The 25633-nt window shown below is 40.0% G+C and overlaps 1 protein-coding gene across 8 annotated transcripts in view; it reads right to left on the bottom strand.

Annotated features, from left to right (window-relative positions):
* The window catches only part of LOC149012082 (LOW PSII ACCUMULATION protein (DUF1995)), an 86853-nt gene that overhangs the window by 20516 nt on the left and 40704 nt on the right, over positions 1-25633 (bottom strand). For all 8 annotated transcript variants that reach the window (XM_089158012.1, XM_089158013.1, XM_089158014.1 and 5 more), the window contains 4 exons: positions 24538-24717; positions 19550-19597; positions 19390-19429; positions 19198-19298 (listed from right to left, as the gene is read on the bottom strand). In XM_089158012.1, the coding sequence (XP_089014138.1) occupies positions 19198-19298; positions 19390-19429; positions 19550-19597; positions 24538-24717 (369 nt within the window). The remainder of the gene's footprint in view (positions 1-19197; positions 19299-19389; positions 19430-19549; positions 19598-24537; positions 24718-25633) is intronic.

Here is a 25633-nt window from a genome sequence, read left to right as displayed (position 1 = left end):
TGGGTTTTCTCATCAACTCCATTGAATCTATCATAGCAGAGAGTTATCTCCCCCTTCCTGATGCGGCAACTATTTGGAAAGTTACTAAAAATACATACTCCAGAGTCGGCAATGATACACAGTGCTTTGAAATTAGACAGAAAATCAATCAGTTACAACAGACGGACCTTACTCTTTCTCAGTACTATAACACTCTTCGGGATATTACCAGACTTTAAATTTCTATGGGAACTTTACACCAAAGAATGTTGAAGATGCTATTGCTTATCAACAATGGGAAGATAAACAGAGAGTTTATGATTTTGTGGCAAGATTGAATATAGAATTTGATCAAATTCACTGACAGATCTTTTCTAGAGAGCCTTCCTTACTCTGGCTCAAGCTTATGCCATGGTAGATACGAGGGACTGTCGAAGGACAGCGATGGTACACACTCAGACATCTGATAGATCTGCATTAGTGGCTGGTTATGGCAATAATAAATCTAGTCCTGGTGTTTTTCGCCCTCCAATAAAGTGCGAGTATGGTGGAAAAGAGCGTCATATAAAGGACAAATGTTGGAAGTTGTATGGATGTTCAACAAATTCCCGTGGCGTAGGTAGGAATGGAATCATGGGCAGCAATCAAGCATCTACAAATCAAGCTAGTTCTGACACCCTGAGTACTCCAACACCTCTTTCCTCAGATGAGCTCCAGCACCTTCGCCAGTTGATGTCCAGACTTGACTCATGTTCTCCAGTATCGACTTTCAGTGCGACTATAGCCTTTGTTATTGTTCCCTCTGTTGATCCACAATTCCCATAGGTATTTTTGGTTGTCACAATGTCAATTTGACTTATCCCTCCTAGGTAATCAACTCTGGGGCAACCGACCATATGACAGGCTCATTTACTTTGTTTCATACTTATTCATCTATTCCTATTGCTCAGGATGTTTGAACGGCTGATGGTTCTCTCTCCCCTATCTCTAGGAAATGATCTATTATCTGTTCGCCTTCTCTTACCTTATCTAATGTCATGCATGTTCCAAAGTTTTCGGCTAATCTTTTATCTATTAGTAGCCTTACTCGTGATATGAACTGCAAAATAACTTTCTTTCCTTCTCATTGTGTGTTTCAGGACTTGGAAACGAGGCTTATGATTGGCAGTGGTAGATAAAAAGGAGGGCTCTACTTAATGGATGGGTCCCCATCAACTCTTTCTACAGTCTCTAATTCCACCTCTCTTGCAATTTTTACCTTATTGCAATGGCATAGTTGTCTTGGCAACGTTCCTTTACCTATTTTGTCCAAGTTATTTCCTGATCTGATTAAGTAGGCGTAATTTGAATGATTTTTATTGTTAAGCATGTATTTTGGCCAAACAAACCAAGCATTTTTACCCATTTCAGATAATTGTAGTAAAATCCCTTTTTTAGTCATTCACTCTGATGAGTGGGGTCTTTTTCGGATCGTGTCTGTATCTGGTCATAGATGGTTTGTTACCTATATTGACTGTTGTACTAGGACCACATGGCTTTACTTCACCAAAAAAGTGATGTTTTCTTGTGCTTTCAAAATTTTCATAATATAATTAGGACTCAGTTTGGGGCGATCGTCAAAATCCTTCCTACGGATAACAAACCGAGTACTTGGGTGACGCATTCCCTTCCTACTTAGCAAACCATGGCATCATACATCAAACTAGTTGCGTCGACACTCCACCTCAAAATGGAGTTGCCAAACGCAAGAATAGACATCTACTTGAGGTAGCATGTTCCCTCATGTTTTCTATGCATGTGCCTCTTCGGTTTTGGGGTGAAGCCCTTCTTACTGCGGCATATCTAATCACCGAATGCCTTCCCGAGTCTTAGACCAACGTTGTCCCCTTGAGGTTCTTTTAGGGACAACAGTCTTTACAGTCTCACTTAAGATTTTTGGATGTGTTGCCTTTGTCCAAAACCACCATGTTCATGGAAAGTTAGATCCTCGTGGGTTAAAGTGCATTTTCTTGGGTTATCCTCCTACACAGAAGGGGTATAAGTTTTATCATCCCAGTTCTCGTTGTTTTTTCATCTCTATGGATGTTGTGTTCCAAGAACAAATTCCTTATTTTCCCCTTACACCTCTTCAGGGGGAGAGTTTTAGTGAAGAGGTTCCAGTGTTGATTCCTCCTTTCGATATTTCTCCTGAGATTCCTGTAGATGATCCTCTTTTAGAAGATGGAATGACCGGACAGGAACAGCTTGGTGGATGATATACAGGAGGAGACTAGACCTCTGAAGACCTATCAAAGAAAGCAAAGAAAGCAACAAGTGACCCCTTCTGAACCAAGCCACTCAAAAGCTTTGGTTCTTGGCCCTGAACAATCCGTTCCTTCAGGTGAGTCTGTCCTTAACCCTTCTTCTAATCCAACTTTGGACTTACCAATTGCATTAAGAAAGCAGCCTCGAACTTGCACGAAACATCCTATTTCCAATTATGTTTCATATCAGTCACTATCTCCAGAATTTCAAAGTTTTATTTCCTCTTTGTCATCTACTTCTATTCCTAACACTTGGCAGGAGACATTATCTCACTAAAACTGGAAAGAAGCTATGGATGAGGAAATGCAAGCTCTAGAAAAAAATAAAATGTGGGAATTGGTGACTTTGCCCATAGGAAAGCAAACTATTGGGTGCTCTAGAAAAAAATAAAATGTGGGAATTGGTGACTTTGCCCATAGGAAAGCAAACTATTGGGTGCAAATGGGTGTTTGTGATCAAGTACAAGGTAGATGGGACTATTGAAAGGTACAAGGCAAGATTGGTGGCCAAAGGTTTCACTTAGACTTATGGCGTTGACTACCCGGAGACATTTGCTCCTGTTGCCAAGATGAACACAGTTCGTACTATTACTTAATCTGAAATTAATAAAAGGTGGAGTTTACAACAATTAGATGTGAAGAATGCTTTTTTGCATGGAGAACTCCAAGAAGAGGTATATATGGATATACCACCTGGGTATTCTAATACAGAGACTTATAGGAAAGTGTGCAAAGCGGGCTTTATATGGGTTGAAGCAATCTCCAAGAGCGTGGTTTGGAAGGTTCCATAAGGCAATGAAATTTAATGGCTATAAGCAAAGCAATGCAAACCACACTTTGTTTATTAAAAGAGATGGTTCCCACACTACTATACTTTTAATATATGTGGATGATATTGTGATCACAGGCAGTAATGAGGATGAGATTTCAACATTAAAGACTTTTTTGGGAACTGAATTTGATATCAAAGACATGGGAAAACTAAGATATTTCCTAGGTTTAGAGTTGGCATATTCTACTAGCGGTGTATCTCTATCCTAGAGGAAGTATACATTGGATCTTCTTGAGGAAACTGGAATGCTAGGATGTAAACTTGATGAGACTCATATTGAGCCTAACCTACACTTGAAGGCAAAGGAAGGAGAACCAGTTAAGGTATCAAAAATTAGTGGGAAAGTTGATCTATCTATCTCACACTAGACCTAACATCACATTTGCAATTAGTCTTGTTAGCCAGTATATGTATGATCCCTATTCCTCACATTTGGATGCAGTATATTGGATCTTGAGATACTTGAAGACTACTCCAGGAAAAGGAATTTTTATTTCAGCTCATGGACATTTGAAGATTGAGGCATATAAAGATGCAGACTGGGTAGGATGTCCAGATGATAGGAGGTCTACCTCTGGGTATTGTGTGTATGTAGGAGGTAACCTTGTGACTTGGAGAAGCAAGAAACCGGCTGTGGTTGAGCGGTCTAATGCCGGGGCCGAGTTTAGGGCGATTGCTCAAGGCATTTGTGAGGTACTATGGCTTAAAGGGCTGCTTCAAGAGGTTGGGACAGATTTGGAGGTTCCTATACAGTTATACTCAGATAGTAAGTCAGCAATCAGCATAGCTTATAACCCAGTACAGCATGATAGGACTAAGTATGTGGAGATTGACAGACATTTCATCAAAGAGATGGTTGAGGCTGAGTTGATCCATATCACCTTTGTTAATTCAAACGAGCAACGGGCTGATGTGCTCACAAAGAGCTTGAGCACGAAGATACTCAATTACATTATGAGCAAGTTAGGCATGATAAATATCTATGCTCAAACTTGAGGGGGAGTGTTGAAAACATGGACTGAGGTTTTCTAATTAGAATAGGATTATGTTTCCTAATAAGTCTAGAGTTTTATTTCAATTTTTTTATATTTCCTTTTCCTACTTAGTATAGGGCTTAACTAGGTTGTAATTATAAATACCCTATTGGGGTCTTGTGAATAATATACTCTTGAGGAGCAATTCTTCACATTACAACAACAAGGCTTTAGACCCAAAAAAAAGTGGGGTATCCATGCCAAAACATATGAAATATAATAATGAAAGACAAATAAAGGAAGTGGGGTTATGTCTTTAAGCATGTTGTGAACAAATTGGAAAGGTGACTGTAATGCAAGTTTACAAGATAAGGATAATGAGATTTAAATGTGTCACAAATTGGCAGCACTCATGTTGCAAAACATACAAAGTCATTTTCAAAAGCAAAACAAACAAGACATGTGTTTCTTCATAACAGAAAGAAAGGGTGTCTAAGGCATTGAAGCCACAACATTACCAGTCACATATTCATCACTATCACGAGATCTTCTCTCACTAACAATAGATTGCACAACACACAAACCAGAAGATGTTGAATCAATCAAATATACCCATCTCTCCTCACGTCCACTGCCGATCATCCTCTTGTATATTTGTTATTTATGGGCTTCTAATATATTGTATGGTGTATCTTATTCATTCACTCACTTTAATTCATTCATCTATTGTTACACATTATTTGCTGTAATTTTTAATCAAGTACTAAGTTCACTTCTACTTGTTCTTGTATTTGTTATTGCATTTTAATGAAAATTTTGGTGTTCTCCTGCATAACATCCATATTTACATTTGTAAAAATGTATGTTTCAGACTTTCAATTTCGCCCACATACAGCTAGGCAGGTGCCAATCAAGAACACCAATTCGGGTTAGGTTTTAGGCAAAAAGAATAATTTTATTTTGTATACTGGCCTCAAGTTAGATTGTACAGAAAAACCAAGCCAAAAAAAAGCACCTAAAAGGCTAAAACCCACTGAGGTTGTGCATGGAAATTTCAAAATGTTGGTCAAAATGGCAAAACGAAAGAAATTTAGTTCCATATTGTTGAATAATTTATGGAATCCTGACTTATGTCTTGTGTGACATAGCAGGGCTTTATTTATAATAATAGTTATGAATGAGCAAGTACAATGATACTCGATGTGGGACTAAAAAACATGAACAAGAAAGACTCTCTAATAGACCAAACTCCCAACTGGACTCAAACGTATGACTTACAACACTCCCCCTCAAGTTGGTGCTAAATATCTATCATGCCCAACTTGCTAATAATACTACTAAATAACTTGACACTCAACTTTTTCTTTAATAAAATGCCTATCAATTTCCACATGTTTGGTCCTATCCTGCTGAACTGGATTATGGGCGATGGTGATGGCTAATTTGCTGTAAGAATAAAGCCTTATAGGTCCTTCCAGATCTGCTCCAAGTTCTCGAAGAAGACACACTTCACAAATACCTTAAGCTAAGGCTCTAAACTTTGCTTTAACACTTGACTGAGCTACTATAGCATGTTTTTTGCTCCTCCAAGACACAAAGTTACTTCCCACATAAGCACAATAGCCAGAAATAAACCTCTTGCCATCCAAATATCCAGCCCAATTTGCATCTATGTATGCTTCAACTCTAAGATGTTCTTGAGAAGAGATTAAAATACCTTTCCCAAGAGATGCCTTCAAATACCTCAAGATACGATATACTACATTAAGATGTGAAGAATAAGGATCATGCATGTATTGATTAACAAGGCTGATTGCAAAGGTGATATCCGACCTAGTATTTGACAAATAAATCAACTTCCCAATTAATTTTTGGTAGCTGGTTTTGTCAACTGGTTCTCCTTCCTTAGCTTTAAAGAGCTGATTAGGCTCCATTGGGGTCTCTCTAGGTCTACACCCTAGCATTCTAGTCTCTTCTAATAGGTCCAAGGTATACTTTCTTTGAGAGAGTGAGACACCATTAGCAAAGTAGGCCAACTCTAACCCAAGAAATGAGTCTGCCCATATCTTTTATCTCAAACTTTGTCCCCAAGAAAGTCTTCAAGGCTGTAATTTCCTCTTTATTGTTTCCTATGATGACAAAATCATCCACATATACAAGGAGTACCGTAGTATGAGACTTATCCCGCTTGATAAATAAGATATGGTTTGCATTACTTTGCCTGTAGCAATAGGAGATCATTACCTTGTGAAATCTTCCAAACCATGACTTGGGAGATTGCTTTAGAGCTCTCTTTAACCTGCACACCTTCTCATGGGTCTCTAAACTAGTATAACCAGGGGGCACATCCATATATACTTCTTCCTGCAACTCTCCATGCAGGAAAGCATTCTTCACATCTAATTGTTAAAGCCTCCACCCTTAGTTTACAACACATAAGAGAATAGCCCGAACAATATTCATCTTAGCAACAGGAGAAAATGTCTTTTGGTAGTCAATGCCACAGGTTTGAGTAAAGCCCTTGGCTACCAATCTTGATTTATATCTCTTAATGGTCACATCTGCTTTGTGTTTTATTACAAACACCCATTTGCATCCAACAGTCTTCTTCCCTGCAGGCAAGGATACCAGATCCAATGTCTTATTTTTTCCCAAGGCTTGCATTTCCTCATCCATAGCTTTCTTCCAATCTGAGTGAGACACTGCATCTTGCTATGAACTAGGGATAGAGGTGGAAAACAAAGAGGAAATAAAGCTTTGTAATTCTAGGGATAGGGAATGATATGGCACATGATTAGAAATAGGGTGTTTGGTGCATGTACGTGGTTGTTTTCTTAATGCAATGGGCAAATCAAGAATCAGAAACAGACTCACTAGGAGGAATGGTTGCTTCAAGACTAGGATCTGGGGCTTCCAATTGTCGTACCTTAGAGGGGAGCTTATGCTTCCTTCGGTAGGTCTTCAAAGGAGGTCTAGGCTCCCCCTGCACATCATCCACCAACTGTTCTTATCCAGTTCCTCCATCTTCCAATGGGAAATCAGTCAAAGGAGACTCAGCAATAGGAACTTTAGGAGGAATCTCAAAGAACACCGAATCTTCTTCACTAAGACACTCCCCCTAAAGAAGAGGATAAAAAAGGGAACCCGTTCCTAAAAAACAACATCCATAGACACAAAAAATCGATGAGATTCAGGACGTTAACATTTATACCTTTTTGTGTAGGGGTAGCCCAAGAATATCCACCATAACCCTTTGGGATCAAGCTTACTATGACTATGATGGTTGCGAACAAATGCAACACATCCAAAACCCTTAGGAGGTACAGTAAAATTGGTTGTACCTAGGAGAACTTCAAGAGGACAGCGTTGATCTAAGACATATGAAGGCATCCTATTAATGAGATAGGTGGCGGTTTGAACCGCATCACTCCAGAACTGAGGCAGCACATGCATAGTAAACATTAGGGATCGTGCCACCTCTAAGAGATGCTTACTTTTGCGCTCTGCAACCCCATTTTGAGGAGGTTTATCAACACAACTAGTTTAATGGATAATCCCAATATCAGAATAGTAAGAGGGGAAGCCACCACCTGAATACTTAGTCCCATTATCTATTCTAAGGATTTTTATTACAACCCCAAACTGGGTCTTAACTATATTGTGGAAATTTTGAAAATAGGATAACCCATCACTTTTTTTATGCAAGAGATAAACCTAAAGTGCGGGTGAAACAATCAATGAATGTAACAAACCAACGATGACCAGATATATACACAGTTCGAGAAGGACCCCATACATTAAAGTGAATAATAGAAAAATGAAATTTACTTCTATTATCTGAAGTGTGATAAATATGTCTTGTTTTCTTGGCCAAAATACAAGCATCACAACAAAAATCATTCAAATGACACTTTTTAACCAAATCAGTAAAGAGTCAAGACAAAACTGACAAACAAATGTGGCCAAGACGATTGTGCCACTGTAATATAGACACTAATGCAGGAGAGGATGATGCAGAAATGGTAGAAAGAGCAGATGGAGAACCAGAACCGTCCAAAAGGTAGAGCCCCTCCTTTTGTTTACCACTACCAATCATATACCCATCTCCATGTCCTAAAAAACATAGTGAGAAGGAAAGAATGTTATTTTGCAGTTCATGTCACGGGTTAGACTACTAATGAATAATAAATTAGCTGAAATTTAAGAACATGCAAATCAGAGGAAAGGGATGAGGTTAGGTGAATAGATGATGGAGCCCTTTCCAAAAATAGGGGACAGGGATCTATCAGTTGTTCGAACATTCTGAACAAGTGGAATAGAAGAATAAGTGTGGAATAAAAAAGATGAGCCTGTCATATGGTCGGTTGCCCCAAAGTCAATTACCCAACACAGATAAATAGGATTGACACCGTGACAACCAAAAATACCTATAGGAGGCTGGGAACCAGAGGTAGAGGCAACGATAGATGCAACACTTGCACTGGGAGTCAACTTGGAAGAGGATCTGTCAAGTTTGGTCATTAGCTGATGAAAGAGATTATGGATCTCATCTATAGAAGTAGGTGTTGGAGTACTCTGTATGTCTGGAATAGCCTGATTTACAGATACTTGATTGTTGCCCCTACTGCCACTCTTTGCTCCAACACGGGAACTGGCGCACTAGCTCCAAGATAGGACTAATCCTGATATGCTACATTGTCACACGGGAAATCTTCACCATTATATTCGTCACAGCCAAGATCTTGCATGAAATACGAGTCACTCGCCATGACCTTGTAGTCATGGCTCTTACAATCATAAATACCTGCAATAGAATCTAAAGAAAAAATATTCCCCGAAGGGTGAGCTCAACAGAACTCAACAAGTACTTCAATCACAATAAACAACTACAAGCAGTTCAAAACACACATGATGTAAATGATATGAAACAATGAATGCAAGTATGCTTCTAACTCTATATATGTCGGTCTCTAATGGCAGACACGCATTAAAATAGAACACCATAGTCCTCTGGGTAGTCTTAGTCACTCTTCCCTCACGGCTCTGAAGCACATCTTTTGGGTTCTCTGCGGTTATTGGGTCAGGGCATCCCTCGCGGACATTCAATGGCTGGAGTTTAGATCACCACTATCGATTACCAACATTGGTATGAGTATTGGCATGTGTCAGGGTTATACCTAGCCCAATGCAAGTCATCTACTGAGTCACATCTACTTGGAGTCGAATACCTCCCTTCAGTGCACTAGACAATCTATTCCGTTATAATAGCCTCCCTTCCGTGCCTAGGCAGTCTGTTCCAGTATCTCTCTCCCTAAAGTCACCGTTCCCCTCACGGCAACGTAGACTCCTAACCCTATTGGTCATCCACATAATAAAAGGGGAGCTCTCATGTCCTCTCACGGGTTGGTTACTGGTCTTAAGCGCCCATAAGCCTAGGCTTATTATGTGCGACCCTACCAATGAATGTCCCCCACACTGTGATTGTGTCCTCTCATGGGTTGGTTACCGGTCTTAAGCGCCCACCAATGCCCATTGCTGCCACGGGTCACTCGGCCTTAATACCCCTTCCAATAAGGTCAGATATGAGAGGGTTTCCCTAGCCAAACTCATCTAGACCAAACCTAGGTATGTCATCTAGTAGTTGCAAAAAGCGCCAAAGGGAACCATAGGAAAGCGTCCCATACCACCTCCACTGATGTCTAATAACAGAAACGCCAAAAGGACATTCCCCAATCCACAACCAAACTTAGGCAATCACAACACATCATGATTCCATAAATATCGCAATAAAGTCCAACTCACAATTGAATCACTCACAATCATACAAGTATGCAATTTACATAATGAAATATATTTTGGAATTATAGAAGTATAACATTTAAAAAAAAAAAAAGTATAACTACAATAGCTAACACTAGCATACAAGTTCTAGCATATCAAAGCATGCAATCATGTTAATTGTGAGTGAACATACTCACCTTATAATCGATTCATAAACTCCAAAGAATGAGATCAGAGAGTAAGTCCAAAATCACCAAAACAACTCTAAACAAACAAGTATAGAGTATAAGGATCAAACCCTAAGGATCGGAGATGAAACGGATACAAAACAGAGGAAAGTTGTTGTCAGGGGCTCCTTTGGTCACTTGGGGAGACCAAAGCAGGTGACCAAGCCTGCTGTGTACGGACAACAAACTCGAACTTTGGTCGGAAACTCTTCGCTCGAGATCGAAACCCTCCAAAATTAATAGGAAAATTCTTAAATAACATATGAAGACTATCTATGAAGATCTAAGCATCAATCAAGGTCATTGGAATAGAAATCTAATAAATCACATAATAGACTTGATCCGCAGATTCTCACGAAAAGACTAGAATGAATGGGGATTCATTCTAGAGATAACAAAATAGTAGATCATGGTTATAAAATAGCCTAGGAATATATCTAACATAGATTAGAAATCAAACAACTCAAGTAAGAATAAATCATGGTCATCATGCTAGGTTAAACACCGAAATCATACCGTGCTTTCCATGGAAAGAATAAAATGAATGAGAATTCACTTTAAGATTATGGGGATCAAAGATTAGGTCAATACAGCAATGTAAGACATTCCTCAAAATCAAAACAAAGAGTTAAAATAGTAGAGAGAGTAGATCAATAGAGTATAGATGTGAATACTAACCTTGTAGAAGAAGATTCAACAGAGTAATCTCTCACAGATGCTTGGAATCAACCTTGGGCTTGAGGAGGAAGTTCTAGGGTTCTTCTCACGTTCTCCATTAGCTAAGAGGCAAAGTGGTACGAATTAGATCGAACTTCGAAGTTTGAATATATAGGGCTCTAAAAACCTAATTTTCCCCAAAAGAGACAAAATTGTCCCTGGACAGCTTTGGTCGCTTGTCTTGGTCGCCTGGGGCAACCAAAGCAATCGACCAAAGGAATCCCCTTTGATCAAATGCTACATTTTGGTCTCCAGAAGCCATATTCACCACTTGGGTCCTCTCCCAACTTAAGAAAGGGTCTTACCTAATTGTGTAGGACCTTCCAAAGGTGTCAACATTAAAATCAAGGTCCACTTCCCAAGTCCATCTTCATTCGAGCTACATCTTCTCTCAAAGTCATTTAAGGTTTCCATAATAGGTTCTTCATTATCAACCTCCATTGGTTCTAGGTCAGAGCCAATGGGTTCAAATAAGAGGGTCCACAACTGTCTTCTACCTTCACTTGGGGTCTTTGGACCTACAATATAGATTTTCGGGTTAGGGTTTGTGAGGGATTTCACATTAGATGAGAGGTTCTAGAGGGACTTTTGAATCATTGAAACACTTCTAGCAACTATCATAGTTAAAAGGAACTATAGGTTCAAAAGAAAAAAAAATAACTTAGTAGGTTAAAAGAGGGCTGGAAAGAGGCAGATGGCTTTAGGTGGATCCAACCAGAGAGGCGATGCCTCTAGGAGCCATGCAAATTGCAAGATGGCACTTAGAGGCAATCACACAGTTTCTGGGTTCCTGGCGATAAGCAACAATAGGCCTAGACAAGTCGCTGGTATGAGTCAATCCTCTTAGGCCTATCGCTGATTATGGTTAAGGCTGACGGAAGGTGCAGGAGTGGTTTAGATTGCAAGCAATGCTAGTCGCTGAAGTCTTGGAGTTGCAATGGAGGAGGTGGAGGCGATGAATCTGTGATGGTTAGAACCTGGCAGAAGGGTGATTGGTGAGCTACGATGGTGGTGGTGCTTCGCGATGAGAATTTACTAGGGTTCTTGGATCAGATTGGCTTTGATACCATGTTAAATAATTTGTGGAATCCTGACTTGTGTCTTGAGTGACATAACAAGGCTTTATTTATAATAATAGTTATGAATGAGCAAGTACAATGATACCCAATGTGGGACTAAAAAACGTAAACAAGAAAGGCTCTCTAATAGACCAAACTCCCAACTAGACTCAAACTTATGACTTACAACACATACCTATGCAAGGATGTGCATTCAAGTGAACGGTAGGCAAGAGATGCCTGATGCCATTGCTATTAACAAAGGGTTAACCTTCAGTCAGGTTGACTATAAAGTGCAGGAGTTGCCAAGTGTTTGTCCATACAGAGAAAGTGGCAGTGGGAGGTGGCTGGGACAACTTCAGTGAGGATACATTTGGGGAAACCAACACTAACCTATGCTGAAAAGAGGAAGGCAGTTATTGTTGACAATGCGTATGCTCTACTAGCTGATCTGAAGGAGGGAATTGAAAGCGAGGGTGGAGTTTGATGTTGAAGACTCTGAATGCAAGGGGAGCCATGATAGCAAATAAAAATATTTTTGACAGCAGTGTGAAGGACGTTATAAGGAATTCAAATTCCTTATCCTAGGGTGACGTGCTTAGGAAAGAGCGGTAGAGAGGATAACTAGTTAGCGAGAGTGGAGGAGTCCTGCGCCTTTACTATCCTGAAAGAAGCAGTGCTAAATGAATGGACAATGTTAAGATTGTTTGCCCGTTAACCTAGAATCCCTTAGCCTAGGGAATGGTCAGGCATAAGGGGGAGAAGTTTGCAAGAATTATATAAAAACACCGGAGGCTCCAGAAAAATTATTGTAAAAAAATGGGAAAAAAGAACAAGCTTGAGGTCAAGACATTGACACAGCCTCTCAGAGAAAATTGCTGGGGTAATGCTGCATAAGAAAATCCCCTCCCCCCACCCGGCAGACTCCACTTGTGTGGAAGCCTTTGGCACCAAGCTCATTGGAAGAACAGGGAGATGGGTTAGACTACAAGGTAAGGCAGCTTCTTTCTCTCTATTTTTGGCTATGCAAAGCCAATAGGAATTGAGGGCAGCAAGTGGAACAAGGAAGATATGCAACCAGTGATTGGCAGAGACATCAACTGGTGATCAGAAATGGTGTGGAGCCTGGTGAAAGTGCAGACTCTGAACTGTACCAATAAATGGTCTTTGCTGGCATATAAAGGGGTTGAACTTCCCAGATTATTGTTGTAAGCTAAGGAATCATTGCTTAGATAATTCTGCTTTATAGACAGCCCATAATGGGGTCTTATAGTTTACAACTAGTAGCAAGAACAACTCTGAGAAGGAAAGGTAAATCCAAGTTTGAGAAGGAAAGAAAAATGAAGAAAATTAGAGTAGGATTTTAGAATAGGTTTTTACTCAACATATGAAAGGAAAAAGGGAGGGAAAAGCAAGGGAGAAGTCTCTAGGTCTCGTGCTAGCAGGATTTCAAGAGAGGGTTCAAATAACAAGTCTAGGACATACTTTCGCTGGGACAGAAATATACCTTTAGCAGAACAAGCAACTGCAATCCTAGAAAGTACCCCAACTTTATTAGATCTTTTATTTCTCTGATACCATATTATAAGATGAGGAATTGTTCCTCAGATAATGGTGCTTTATTCACAGCTCTTAACAGGGTATTTATAGATTATAATCTATAGGAAGAATAACTCTGACTAGAAAAGGCAAATACAGGTCTGAGAAGGAAAGAAAAACAAAGACAAACTAGAGTAGGATTTTAGAATAGGTTTCCCACTCAAAATCTGAAAGAAAAAAAAATCAGAAACTATAGCAGTAATAGAAGGAAAAACCCAACAGCACAGGAAATACCTCAATGATAGTGTAGTAACAGTTGCAGAAAATTTAGATAAGGTTACCAGGAAAAACAACTGTGCAGGGGTCTTCAGCAGTGCAGATCAGAATTCGTTAGTTGGGATTCATCATCAATCTTCTTTAAATCCCTAGTTCTTTTTCTTATATGAACTAGGGGTTTCACCACAAACAATAAAATCCTGAAATGACTTTCAAACCGACAATGTTTATAATTTCAGAAAAGGATCCGCAGTCATTATGCTGATACCATATCATAAACCAGACTCTTAAAATCAAACCAGATTTTAGAATGAATAAAGTGACAAGGAAGAAGAAGAAGAACCAGCAGAGAAGGAACAATTACTTTCAATTATGGGTAATCTCCCAGAATCGCATCCCACATTATTTATAGGACGCAATTACAATATACAAGGACAGAATATTCTGTCCACTAAAATAAAAACAAATATTATGAGAGATCAAGACAGAATATTCAACCCAGTATTCTGTTTACAAAAAATAGAAACTACAACACCAATATAGAAACTATAGAAGATCCAGATCTCCAATCATACAGTTGTATCCATATCTCACACAAATCTTAACAATCGCCATTCCCATCTTTGCCTATTTTATCTTGCTTACGTCACCCTTAATACTTTTAGGCTGATGTCGATTACTGCTTCTTCTTCTTTTTTTGTCTAATATTTGCACGTTTAAAATCTATTAGCTGCTGCAATCCCTTTCTTTGTTTGATACCCTTCTATTAGTATTTGTCTTACTAAGTGGACTTATAACCAGCTCTTATAGGTCCCCTAGTCTCTAGGGTTCCCCCTACACCATTTTCTTTCCTTGGTAGTGTATCCTAATTTTTTTCAATTTTTGCAAGGAAAATATGATTGAACCAGACCAAGAAAAGTAGTTAGTATGACTTTGGATGTTTGTGACATATTGCCCATTATATGCACACTAGAACTTCTAGTGCCAGCTCTCCCTGACATAGAGTTCAGCAAACAACAGATCTCCAATATTTTTTATATTACTGGAAGCTTGGTCTGGTTGGATACCTAAGGTCCTAAACCCAGTTGGGAGTCCACATACCTCTCTCATTATTGACTTACAAAAACCCATACCCAGCACATAAGGCTCCCCCATTAGCAGGGTTTGGTGACTATCCAATGTATGCAGCCCTACCCTTGTTTCTTAAGACGTTGTTTCCAAGGCTTAAACCCATGACCTAGCTTTGAGAAAGGGAGCACTCAACATGCCAAGCATCAACACCCTTGCAAAACAAGCTGATGTTAGAAACACCATCAAAACAGCTAAAGTTTCCTTTTGTGCCCTTATTGAGACTCATGTCCAAATGGACAATGCCCATTAGATTGCTCGGTCTATCGCCCCCTCTTGGTCTTTTATCTCGAACTCGTCTCCCTCCATCAATGGTCATATCTGGATTCTTTGAAATCCCTTGAGATTCCAAATCTCCCTTCTTAGGTCGTCTCCTCAACTCATGCATTTTAGTATCCTTGATAACCTCTCCACTCCCTTTCTCCTTTCCATCATCTATGTTTCAATCGTGCTGCCAACCGCTCCTCCCTCTGGGATGTTATTAGAGCCATCTCCTCTGCCTCCCCTAATATCCCCTGGGTATTGGTGGGGACTTTAATATCATTAGATTCTCCCATGAGCGAGTCGGTGGTTCTTCTCCTGCTCCTGCTGCGATGGATGATTTCGATGCCTGCATTGATGACTCGGGTATTGCCGATCTCCGTTGGTCGGGCCATCCCCTCACTTGGCATAATCACCGCTCTGGTTCGGCCAAAATTGCCTCCAAGCTGGATTGCTTCCTAGTGAATCCTGCACGGTTCTCCTCCTTCCCATCTTCCCATGCTTCCTTCTCTAATTCCAGCCTCTCTAATCACTCTCCCTGCTTTGTCCAACTTTCGCCTCCGATCTCCTTTGGGCCGAAGCTATTCAAATTCTTTGATATGTGGACTTCGGATCCTTCTTTCCTCCCCACGGTTCATGAAGCCTGGTCCAAACCAGTCCACTGCCACTCTCTCCCTATTATAGCCTTTGCCCACAAGCTAAGGAAGCCCTCCGTTCCTAGAACTCCTCCTCCTTTGGCAATATCAACTCCAAGATCTTCTCCTGCAGATCAAATCTTCAAATCACTTAGTCCCTCCTCCAAAATGACCCTTCCAATTCCTCCTTTGCTAAGAATGAGAAATCCCTCTCCTCTGAGCTTCTCTCTCTCCTTTCCTCTAAAGAAAGCTTCCTCCGTCAGAAAGCCAAAATCAAATGGCTGGAGCTCGGGGACTCCAATTCTGCCTTCTTCCATCGATCTCTCAAGGCCTGGAATAACTTCAACTCCATCCCCTCCCTCTTCACTAACCTTGGTACTTGCATTTTCGATCCCGCTAGTATCAAGGACAAGATTGTCTCCTTCTCCAACCTTTTGGCTCCTTCCTCTCTCCAGCCCTGCACCCCCTTCCCCCCAACCTCATCAATAAAGTCATTGACCCTTCTCTCATCTCCTCTCTTAGTGCTATCCCTTCCACGAAAGAAATCCTTCTTGCCATTCGTTCCCACAAGCCCAACAAGGCCCTGGTTCCTGATGGTTTCAGTATGGGCTTCTTCCTTGCCTCCTCAGATTTTATTGAGAGTGATTTAGTCCATCCCATCCGTAGCTTCTTCCTTAACCCCTTCCAGCTCTCCTTCATCAATCAAACCTTCCTCTATCTCATCCCCAAAAAGCAAGGAGCCTCTTCTCTCTCTGATTACTGGCCAATCTCCCTCTGTAACCTCATCTACAAATTCATTTCTAAGGTCCTTGCGAATAGGCTAAAAAAGGATCTTCCCTCCCTTGTTAGCCCAAATCAATCAGTCTTCATCTCAGGCCGTAGTATTGCAGATAACATTCTTCTTTGCACTAAGATCATTCGCGGCTTCGATAGATCCGACCACTCACCTGGCTGCGCTCCTCAAGGTTAATCTCCATAAAGCCTTCAATTCCATTCGTTGGGATTTCATTAAAGATGTCCTCTTTTCCACGGGTTTCCTGGCCCCTTTCATCCACTGGATCGTCTCTTATATCTCCAGTCCCCGCTTCTCCATCCTTGCCAATGGATCCCTAGCTGGCTTCTTCCCTTCCCGCGTTGGCATCCGCCAAGGCTGTCCCCTTTCTCCCTACCTTTTCTCTCTACCCTTGAAAGTCCTCTCCCGTATCCTTCAAACAAAAACCGATAAACTCCTCCTTTCCCCCATTCCCAAGTGCAAATCCCTAAATCTTACCCATCTTGTTTTTGCTGACAATCTCATGATCTTCTCTAAAGCGGACTACCTTTCCATATCCTCCATCCTCTTAGCTCTTTCGCAATTTGAATCCCTCTCTGGCCTTCGGGTCAATCTCGGCAAGTCCACCATCTGCCTCTCTGGTATCCTTGAGCAGCTTCGAGCCTCTCTCCTCTAGCTCTCAGGTTTCTTGCCCAACTTCTTTCATGTGGTCTATCTTGGCCTCCCGCTCATTCCCGGTAGGCTCACTTGTCACCATTGCCTTCCAATGCTTGACAACATTCGTAAGAAATTGCAACTTTGGAAGAGTAAGCTTCCATCCTTTGCAGGGAGGAGCCGTTCTCATCCGCTCTATGCTCCATTCCTCCGATCTCTATTGGTGTGAAATCTTCTCCATTCCCAAGTCCACCATCTATGCGATGGAATATTTATTTTGTGCCTTCCTTTGGAAAGGGCAGGAAGCCTTGCGCTTCATCTACCCGATCAGTTGGTCCTCCATCTGTCGCCCTACCTCCGAAGGTGGCCTTGGTATCCACCGGATCATCGATGTTAACTTAGCCTGCCTCCTCAAACTCATCTGGAAAACTGCCTCAAAACATGACTCTATTTGGGTTAGGTGGATCTATTCTTATCTTCTCCGGTCGGATTCCTTATAGACTATTTCTATGCCCTCCAACCCTCATGGGTTTGTAGGAAAATTCTCCTGCTTCATCCTCGTGCCATCTCGGCTATTTCTACCTTCATCTCTTCTGGTTCCTCCACTTCCTTCTGGCTTGACCCGTGGCATCCGATGGGCATTCTTTATAACCACTTTGGGCCCCGCACTCTCTATAACACTCATATCCCCAAATCCAACCCCTTAGCAGCCTTCATCTCTAATGGATCCTGGATCCTTGTCCCCCTGCCCATTCTCACACAAGTTTGGGAATCTCTCCCTACTCTCTCTAGCTCCCCTTGTGACCTCACCATTTGGCTCCCTTCCCCCACCAAATCCTTCTTCACCTCATCAGCCTGGAACCTTCTCAAATTCCACAGCCTTAAACCCCCTGGCCCCCATTGGTTTGGTTCAAAAACCACATTCCCCATCACTCCCTAACCCTCTGGAGAGCTCTTAATCTGGCCCTTCCCACCCAATCCTTCCTTTTAGCCGCCACATCCCAGTTAGCCCCAATTGTATCCTCTGTTGGTCCGGTTTGGAGAACCTTGAGCACCTTCTCTTTTCTTGCCCTTTCTCCAGATCTATCTAGGGAAAAGCCATTACCTCCATTTGGCCCCATTCGAGGCGTTCCTATGGGTTTGGATGAGATTGGTCTTGGATTTTAAGAAACTTTTCAGGTTCTTCCATCTGCAATCGGATCAGTAAGCTAGTGTTTTGTGCCTTGATCCATCACCTTTGGTGGGAGCGCAATCTTCGAAGATGGACCTCCGAATCTCGATCTATAGACAGGATTTGGAATGTCATCTATTTTCATGTTTCCTCTAGATTGTTAGCTATTCCCCACCCCCCTGTTGATGACACCCCAAGGAACTGAATTATTGTTGTCTCCTGGGGTTTTAGTTCTTCTTTCGGTCTTCTTCTTAAAGACCCTGTTCTCTTGCTTTCGTTTCTTTATTATAATTATTTATTCATCCAAAAAAAAAACATACCAAGCATTACCTTCCTTTCTCATTAGCTTTGAGAAAGGGAGCACTCAACAAGAATAGAAACTTAACTCAAATTAAAAATCAGAATCTAGGCTCTATAAATCAACCACATGTGTGAATCCTAATATAGAAACTAACTTTTAGAGACGTAGGAACACTAAAATAGAAATTAAATAAAATCTAAGAAGTCTTAGTCTTCAATCTTAATAAATATCTTCACTTAATCTACTCTTGTGCCCCACAAATTCTTCAAAGAATATTCCATCAAAGCCAAAAAGGGCTGTGACACTGTTCAAGTTACCGTTCACGTGAAGTGCGTTTTGGCCTCTTTTTGGTCCTAGAAGACCAGATAGACTGGTTTGACTTCACCCTATTGGTCCAATGTAAATCAGTTCGATTCAGCTCAGGTTCTACATCATAAGGTCATGGGCAAATTATCACAAGGGCCCAAAATTAAAAGTTGTATTGTGTAATTGAGGTTGACAAACTCAGTTAATATTTTGCCAGGTTGCAAAAACAAAAAGAGAAGTGATAACTCGTGGGTTAATTTCTGATAGATAGCCAAGAACATACAATTCTGGTCCTTGAGGCTTTCTCTGGCTTTATGAAGCAATCACAAAACTGTCGGATCAACAACATGCTTTCTGTCATTTCGGTACCTCCTTCACCATCACCTGATAGAAGTTTCAAAATAATAACACATTTCAAGTCCAACAGAAAATTGAATTGAAAACCTGAAGGAGTCGTGAGGAAAGCAAAGTGCACCTGGTACAGATTCAAGTCCAGCAGTTGGAAATTCAATCTCCTGTAACAAATGTTTGGCAGTCACAAGTCACAACTACAGGTTACTGTTAGAGGTGATTGTTTCACTCCATCAGTGCTGTTATTCACAAGAATAGAAAAAAAGGAAAAAGTATTAACTCACCATCAACTTCTTGTCATCCTCCAAAGCTAATTCAGTTGCTTTTTTCGCCTGTTGAGTTTAATACCCAAAAAATAAATCAATCAATGTGATGAATTTTGTTTCTCAATCCCAAATTACATGGGACCTGGGATAAGCCTATAAAATTTTATTAATTATCTGCGAAAAGGAAAATATGGGGGACATTACTGCCATACCCCAAACCCAAAGGACACAAATCTCTAGTCCTCTAAAGACCCAGCTGAACCCATACAAAGGAACAAAAAGGAAAACAACTACTGTCTAAACACTGAAGGACCAGCTTTGTCTTCCCAAGCTATATGATGAACCTCCTCAGGAATGCCATCCTCAGTATGGAATGAGGAGTAAGAGGTAGCACAGAATGGCTAACTAGTCCACCAATCTGTACTTCCCCTATAAGAGAAGGAAACAATAGCTTGGAGAGTTAATATGAAAATCGGCTGTATAGATTGCACTTCTCCTGGGTAACGAAATTCACAATAATAGCCAAACCAGAGTTAATATGAAAATCTGTTAATCTCACCTCTAAGAGCTAGTTCAGCCACCAAATAAGGGCAATCACCATATAAACTAGAAAAATCTGACAGGACTCTACCATCACCTTCTCTACTGGTCCCTCCACCTTCCATGCCTGAATTATCATTACACTCACAATCCATATTCAGCTTCAACAATTTAAAAAGGGAACCTATAGATAGAGAGAAAGATTATGTTTTAATGGAGGAGGCTTCGTGCAAAAGATGAAAAGAATTGTAGAATGAGTTTTGTCTCTCGAAGAAGGCAATTTCTTAAATTAGAGAAGATACTCTATCTCTAAAGCAGCATTTTACTATCTGAATAACAGTGGTAGTTGTAGAGAAGCTCTCCTCATGTCTTTTATTGTTCCTTTCACACAACCAATGATCAAGATCTCGGTTTTGAGGTTGGTTTTGACCACCAGAAACCAAGACATGTTGAAACCAGGGAATTTGGGTAAAACTTGACATGTGATGGGCTGGTTGAAACCATTGAAACTGGACAGAACTCCTCAAACTTATCGAAACTTGTAGAAATTTCTGAAATTGGGTTGGTTGAAATTGGTCATAACTTGATATTTATTAGTTGAAACTACCCAAAATTTTGAAATATTGGTCGAAACTTCATGATGTTCTGAAATATTGTCAAAAGTTTTCTAAAACCTGGAACTGCTAAATCTAACCCCTGGTTTTCTCTTGGTTTCTTGCAAAACTGAGATTTAACTGAAATTTTGGCCCATCTCAGTCAAAACTTGGAACTATGCACATCACAGTTCCCTAACAAGTGATAGTAATAAGTCAGTAATGCAATCACATGGTCCATTAGCACATACATGCCATGCCAAAATAAAACTCTTCTCTTCATACCCTGAGTTTTCACAAATTGCGCACCAAATAATCTTGCATAGGAACTCCATAACCTCAGTAGGCTAATTTTTGGGGGCGAAAAATGTTCCAAAACCAATATGCATATGGCACTATTGGGAAGTGCACCCTAACTTTGTTGCGGTGGCTTGTTGGTGACTTGAAGAGCAAGTCGTGGTTTCTTGGTGCACAAGTTATCTCAGAAATAGAAAGTTCTGTTTTGGAAGAAAAGTAGTTACAGACCTAGAAAGTATTGTGTGCTTTATAGAATTAGGAAGTTACTAAATTCTCTAATAGCTTTAGTTTATATTTTCTTTCCTTTTTGAGAATTGTTTCTAGAAACTTAGAGAGGCAGTGTTTTATTTTTGGAATGTACTCAAATTAGTAACTGATTAAAGCTATAATTCTCATCTATAAATAAAGCTTGGGGTAGAAATGCAGACTATTGAAGTTGTCTCTACCCTTGCGTCTTCTCTTCTTTTCTCCTCATTCTCTTCTCTTTTCTTCTTCTCTAATTTTCTGGTTTCACTTTCTCACCTACAACTACACCTCAGTAGGAGATTCTGGTTGATTTCATGGTATCAAACTTCCTACTGAGGTCGTGCTTAATTCACCTTCCATCTCTTGGTGTTCTTTTTGTGGTTGTTGTGTAGCAGCAGCAGCCTCACGCTGCAACTGTAGTTGTGATGTTACAAGAATGAAGATCTAAGAAGATAATTACATCTTCTATGCTTGCAGTTGTTCATACTGTCAGTAGTTAAGAGTGTAAGCTTTTGTTATGGCTAGTCTTTCAAAGATTCTGACCAAGGAAGGTATGCCCTTCCAAATTAGAAGTATCAAGTTGAAAGGAGCCGAAATTTTTTTTTCTTTGGGAGAATGTGATGTATACATTTATTCATGCCCAAGGAAAACCAAAGTACTTAAAAGAAGACTGTCCCAAAGTTGATTCGAAGGATACAGCCACTATTCCTGCACATGAAATGTGGACTCGTGAAGATGATGTAGTCAAGGTATGGATTTGGAATGGTGTTAATTCTCCTATTGCAAATAACATTGTGTTTTATGACACATCTAAGTAGATCGGGGAGGACTTGCGCAATTCCGTAGTCAAGAAAAAAATATATTTTATGAGTTTATGATTTATATGATTGGATGTTCAATTACTCTCAGAATAGTCACTCACTGATGGAATATTATAGTGGATTTAAAGGACTAATTGAAGAACTGCAACAACATTAGCCTCTTACTACCAATCTGGAAACTTTAAAGACACAACAGGCTGAATTCTATGTTTCCAAATTCTTGGTTGGTTTGGATCCAGATTTTTGACAGGCAAAAGTCAAATTTTGACATCTAAACCTGTACCTACCTTGAGTGATGCTTTCTACAGGCTGTTACGTATTAGTGGGCAAAAGAGTCCATATGAAAGCAAGGAGAATTTAGTAATGGTTGCAGGCCGTGGTCGTGGTCGTGGCTCTTATCCCTCACAAGGAAGAGGCATTGGTCGAGGTAGAGGAAGGGGAGGAGGTCGAACCCTCCAAATTTATCCAAGGGAATCAAGTGTGCTCTTACTGTGGCAAGCAAAATCATACAAAAGAAAATTGTTGGGACAAACATGGCCAGCCAGAGTGGGCAGAAAACTATGCTAATATGACAACATCTACTGGAGAGAATACAAATGAAATTGTCAGAGGTTTCAAAAGATGATCTCACTCCATGGCAGCCTTCATGAAAATAGACATTCATGGAGCTTTTGACTTGAGATGCAATTCCATTGGCATGATTTAAACAAAGATGAGGGTCTTTCTGCATTGGATACTCTCTTGCATCCCTTCAGCTAGCTTCTCAGTTCTTATCAGTGGTAGCCCTCTTGAGAACTTCACTTCCTCAATGTGAATTTGTCAGGCTGCACTCTGTCACCTTACCTTTTCACCTTGGTCATGGAAGCATGGTTCAAGATCTCAATCTGAGGTCCATCTCACAAACTCAATAAAGAGGAGTTAAGTTGAGATCTCACTGAGTTGGTAGAATTGTTCCCCTAATTTGGGGTTGAAACTTGCTCTCCAGCTTATCTTCTAAACATAATGGTGACCCCAGATTTAGAAGAAAAATAGTGCACATGAGTTCCATTTCAGATCCCAAGTGGGAAATGACTACGATGAACTGAAACTCAAAGATGGCCTAATGTACACATCATGTACTTCTACAATAATGCTCAAGGTTCAAAATTCAAATAAGTCTAATACATGTTCATAGTTCAAATTTCAAAGTTCAAAATGATGATCCATTCATCAAAAGTAAAAGTCAAGAGTCGAGACTTAAGACCCTATATGCTAAGCACATACTCGTCTTGCACATCACCTCGTTGTCGCTAAATGGAAAAAGAGAGATACCTCGCCAGATCTAGGCATGATCTTGAGAGTTCTCCTACCATGCACAGAATTTCTGTCTACGAGTCTTCAAAATTTGCACTGACTAGCAGTCATTACCCCGGTTCCCAAGGGAAAGTCCCTAAATCTATCACACCTAGCTTTTGAAGTTGACCTTATGAATTTCTCCATAACCTCCTTTACTTTTCCTTTGAGATCACTATGGCTTGAGTGCAGCAGTTTGAGGACTCTACACCTCGAAATCAACCACACAAAGTCAATCATCTTTCTGGCTAGGGTAAGTGACACTCTACAGGCTTCTTTAATTGCTATCTTAGGCTTCTCCCTTCGTCAACTCCCAGTGAGGTATTTGGGGCTGCCTTTGATTCCTGCTAGAGTTATTTTGTTTCAATTGTTTTCTCCTTTTTGACACTTCAAACAGGTTGAGTGGCTGACAATGCAGTAAGTATCATTTTATTTTATCCATTGGGAATTTCTTTTTCTTTTATTGTTTCCCCATTTTGATGCTACCCAGTTCTAACAACATTAAATTAATCAAAGAAAATGGAACTAATACTACAGAGAGAATGTTTACTGACATTGCACATGAGCAACTGTGGGAAGATCCATGTGACAATAAAAACCCACCAACCATATCATTAGTCAAGATATTGCCCATAATAGAAAAACTACAGCGAGGTCAATGTGATAAAGGAACCACCACTTTCAATGCTCATTTCAGTTTGAAATTTGAGCGACATGAATATGTATAGGACTATTGCATTGTGCTGCCCACATCCTTGAAATCTTGCACAGGCAACTCATGATGAAAAGAAGCGTCACATTTCACAAAAATATCATTTCATCTAAGCCATCCTAAAAGCACATAAAGAATATGTCACTTAATGCTTCATTCTGTATTGCTCATAAGTTGCGTAGCATACGACAAAGTACTCAAACACCATGATAAAGTAACCGCAGCATTATTTCTAATTTACATTGTTATTGGGGATATTTATGAAGGCATTTATCGTCTAGTTGAACTTTGATGATTCAAATATAAATGATTAATGGCATAGAGAAGGATTGAAAGGAAATGTATAATATTTGAATCCTTTTATGCTAAAAGTTTTTATTTACCACTATTGTGATCCCAAGGGTTAATGTCATATTGATTGCCAAAGTTTTCAACTTTTTTCGTCATAAGCGAAGTAGAACTTACTTGTAAAAGGAGTTCAGAGTAATCACCAGGAAATGGCACATCAACCCGAACTGGGTCGTTAGAATCTCCAACCAACGAGTGAACCAGAAAATTATGATTCCTACAAGTCTTTGCTGCTAAAATTTGTGGGCACCTACCATTGCCAAACTTCGAAGTCTTGAAGCTTGATAATACAGGAACCTACAACATGAGGAAAGTATCTTAAATTTATCATTGATGAAACACAAATATAATGACATGATAGTCAGACTGTATGATCAATTGGGAATACACAGCAAGTGTGGAGGGATTCCATGCAGTTCCCTGAAGAGCTTGATTGAGAAGGATGGGAAGCACACATTTATTACAGATTGTAATTGGGATTATTTCCTATTTGGGATACTGGGTAGGAGGGAACCCTCCCTGTCTAGACTCTCCTAACCTCTAAAGGGTTCTAGGAGAAAGCCCATAATGTACCTCCCCTCTTTAATAAAGAAACGCCACTTATTGAAAAGTCAGAAATATGCAATTTACAAAATAAAATGATTAGTGACAGAACATGATATCAGCAGTTGTTCAAGGAAAAGAAAAGAGAAGAGAAGAGGAGGGGGAGAGAGAGAGAGAGAGAGAAACCCATAATTTAAGAGAAAAACATAATAGTCTTGAGCCATAAGTAAGGGGGATGTTATATTGATAATAATTGAAAACTCAGGTAACTATATGCAAGTTATGTAAACATAGCCCATAACAACAGATCATGCTAACATAGAATAGAACATGAAGAAAAGAAGGCCAAGTCACTATTCATCTCATTATCATGTCAGCAGTGTCACAGCCCCTTTTCTGTCCTAATGTTAATAACATAAAAATATTTTCTGGGGCACAAGACCAGATTTCATGAAGATTTGCAAAAGGGCTCCGATGTGCAGACTGAATGGCACCTTTGGTGGAGACCCCATGAGATTTCAAGAGAATTTTTTACTACAATTTTAGGAAGACTAAAGATCTTATTTAGTTACTATTTTTATTCCTTCTTAGCTTTAGTTTCTATTTTATTGTTGAAAGAATTAGTTTCTATCTCAGGAAAGTTAGCTTCCAAATTCAGGCTTAGTAAGTT

The sequence above is a fragment of the Hakea prostrata genome, chromosome 6, assembly GCF_041222555.1.
Source record: "Hakea prostrata isolate BN-2017 chromosome 6, UWA_Hpros_2, whole genome shotgun sequence".
Taxonomy (NCBI): domain Eukaryota; kingdom Viridiplantae; phylum Streptophyta; class Magnoliopsida; order Proteales; family Proteaceae; genus Hakea; species Hakea prostrata.
The sequence above is the reverse complement of the archived record's forward strand: the minus strand, read 5'-3'. Positions and strand labels throughout refer to the sequence as shown.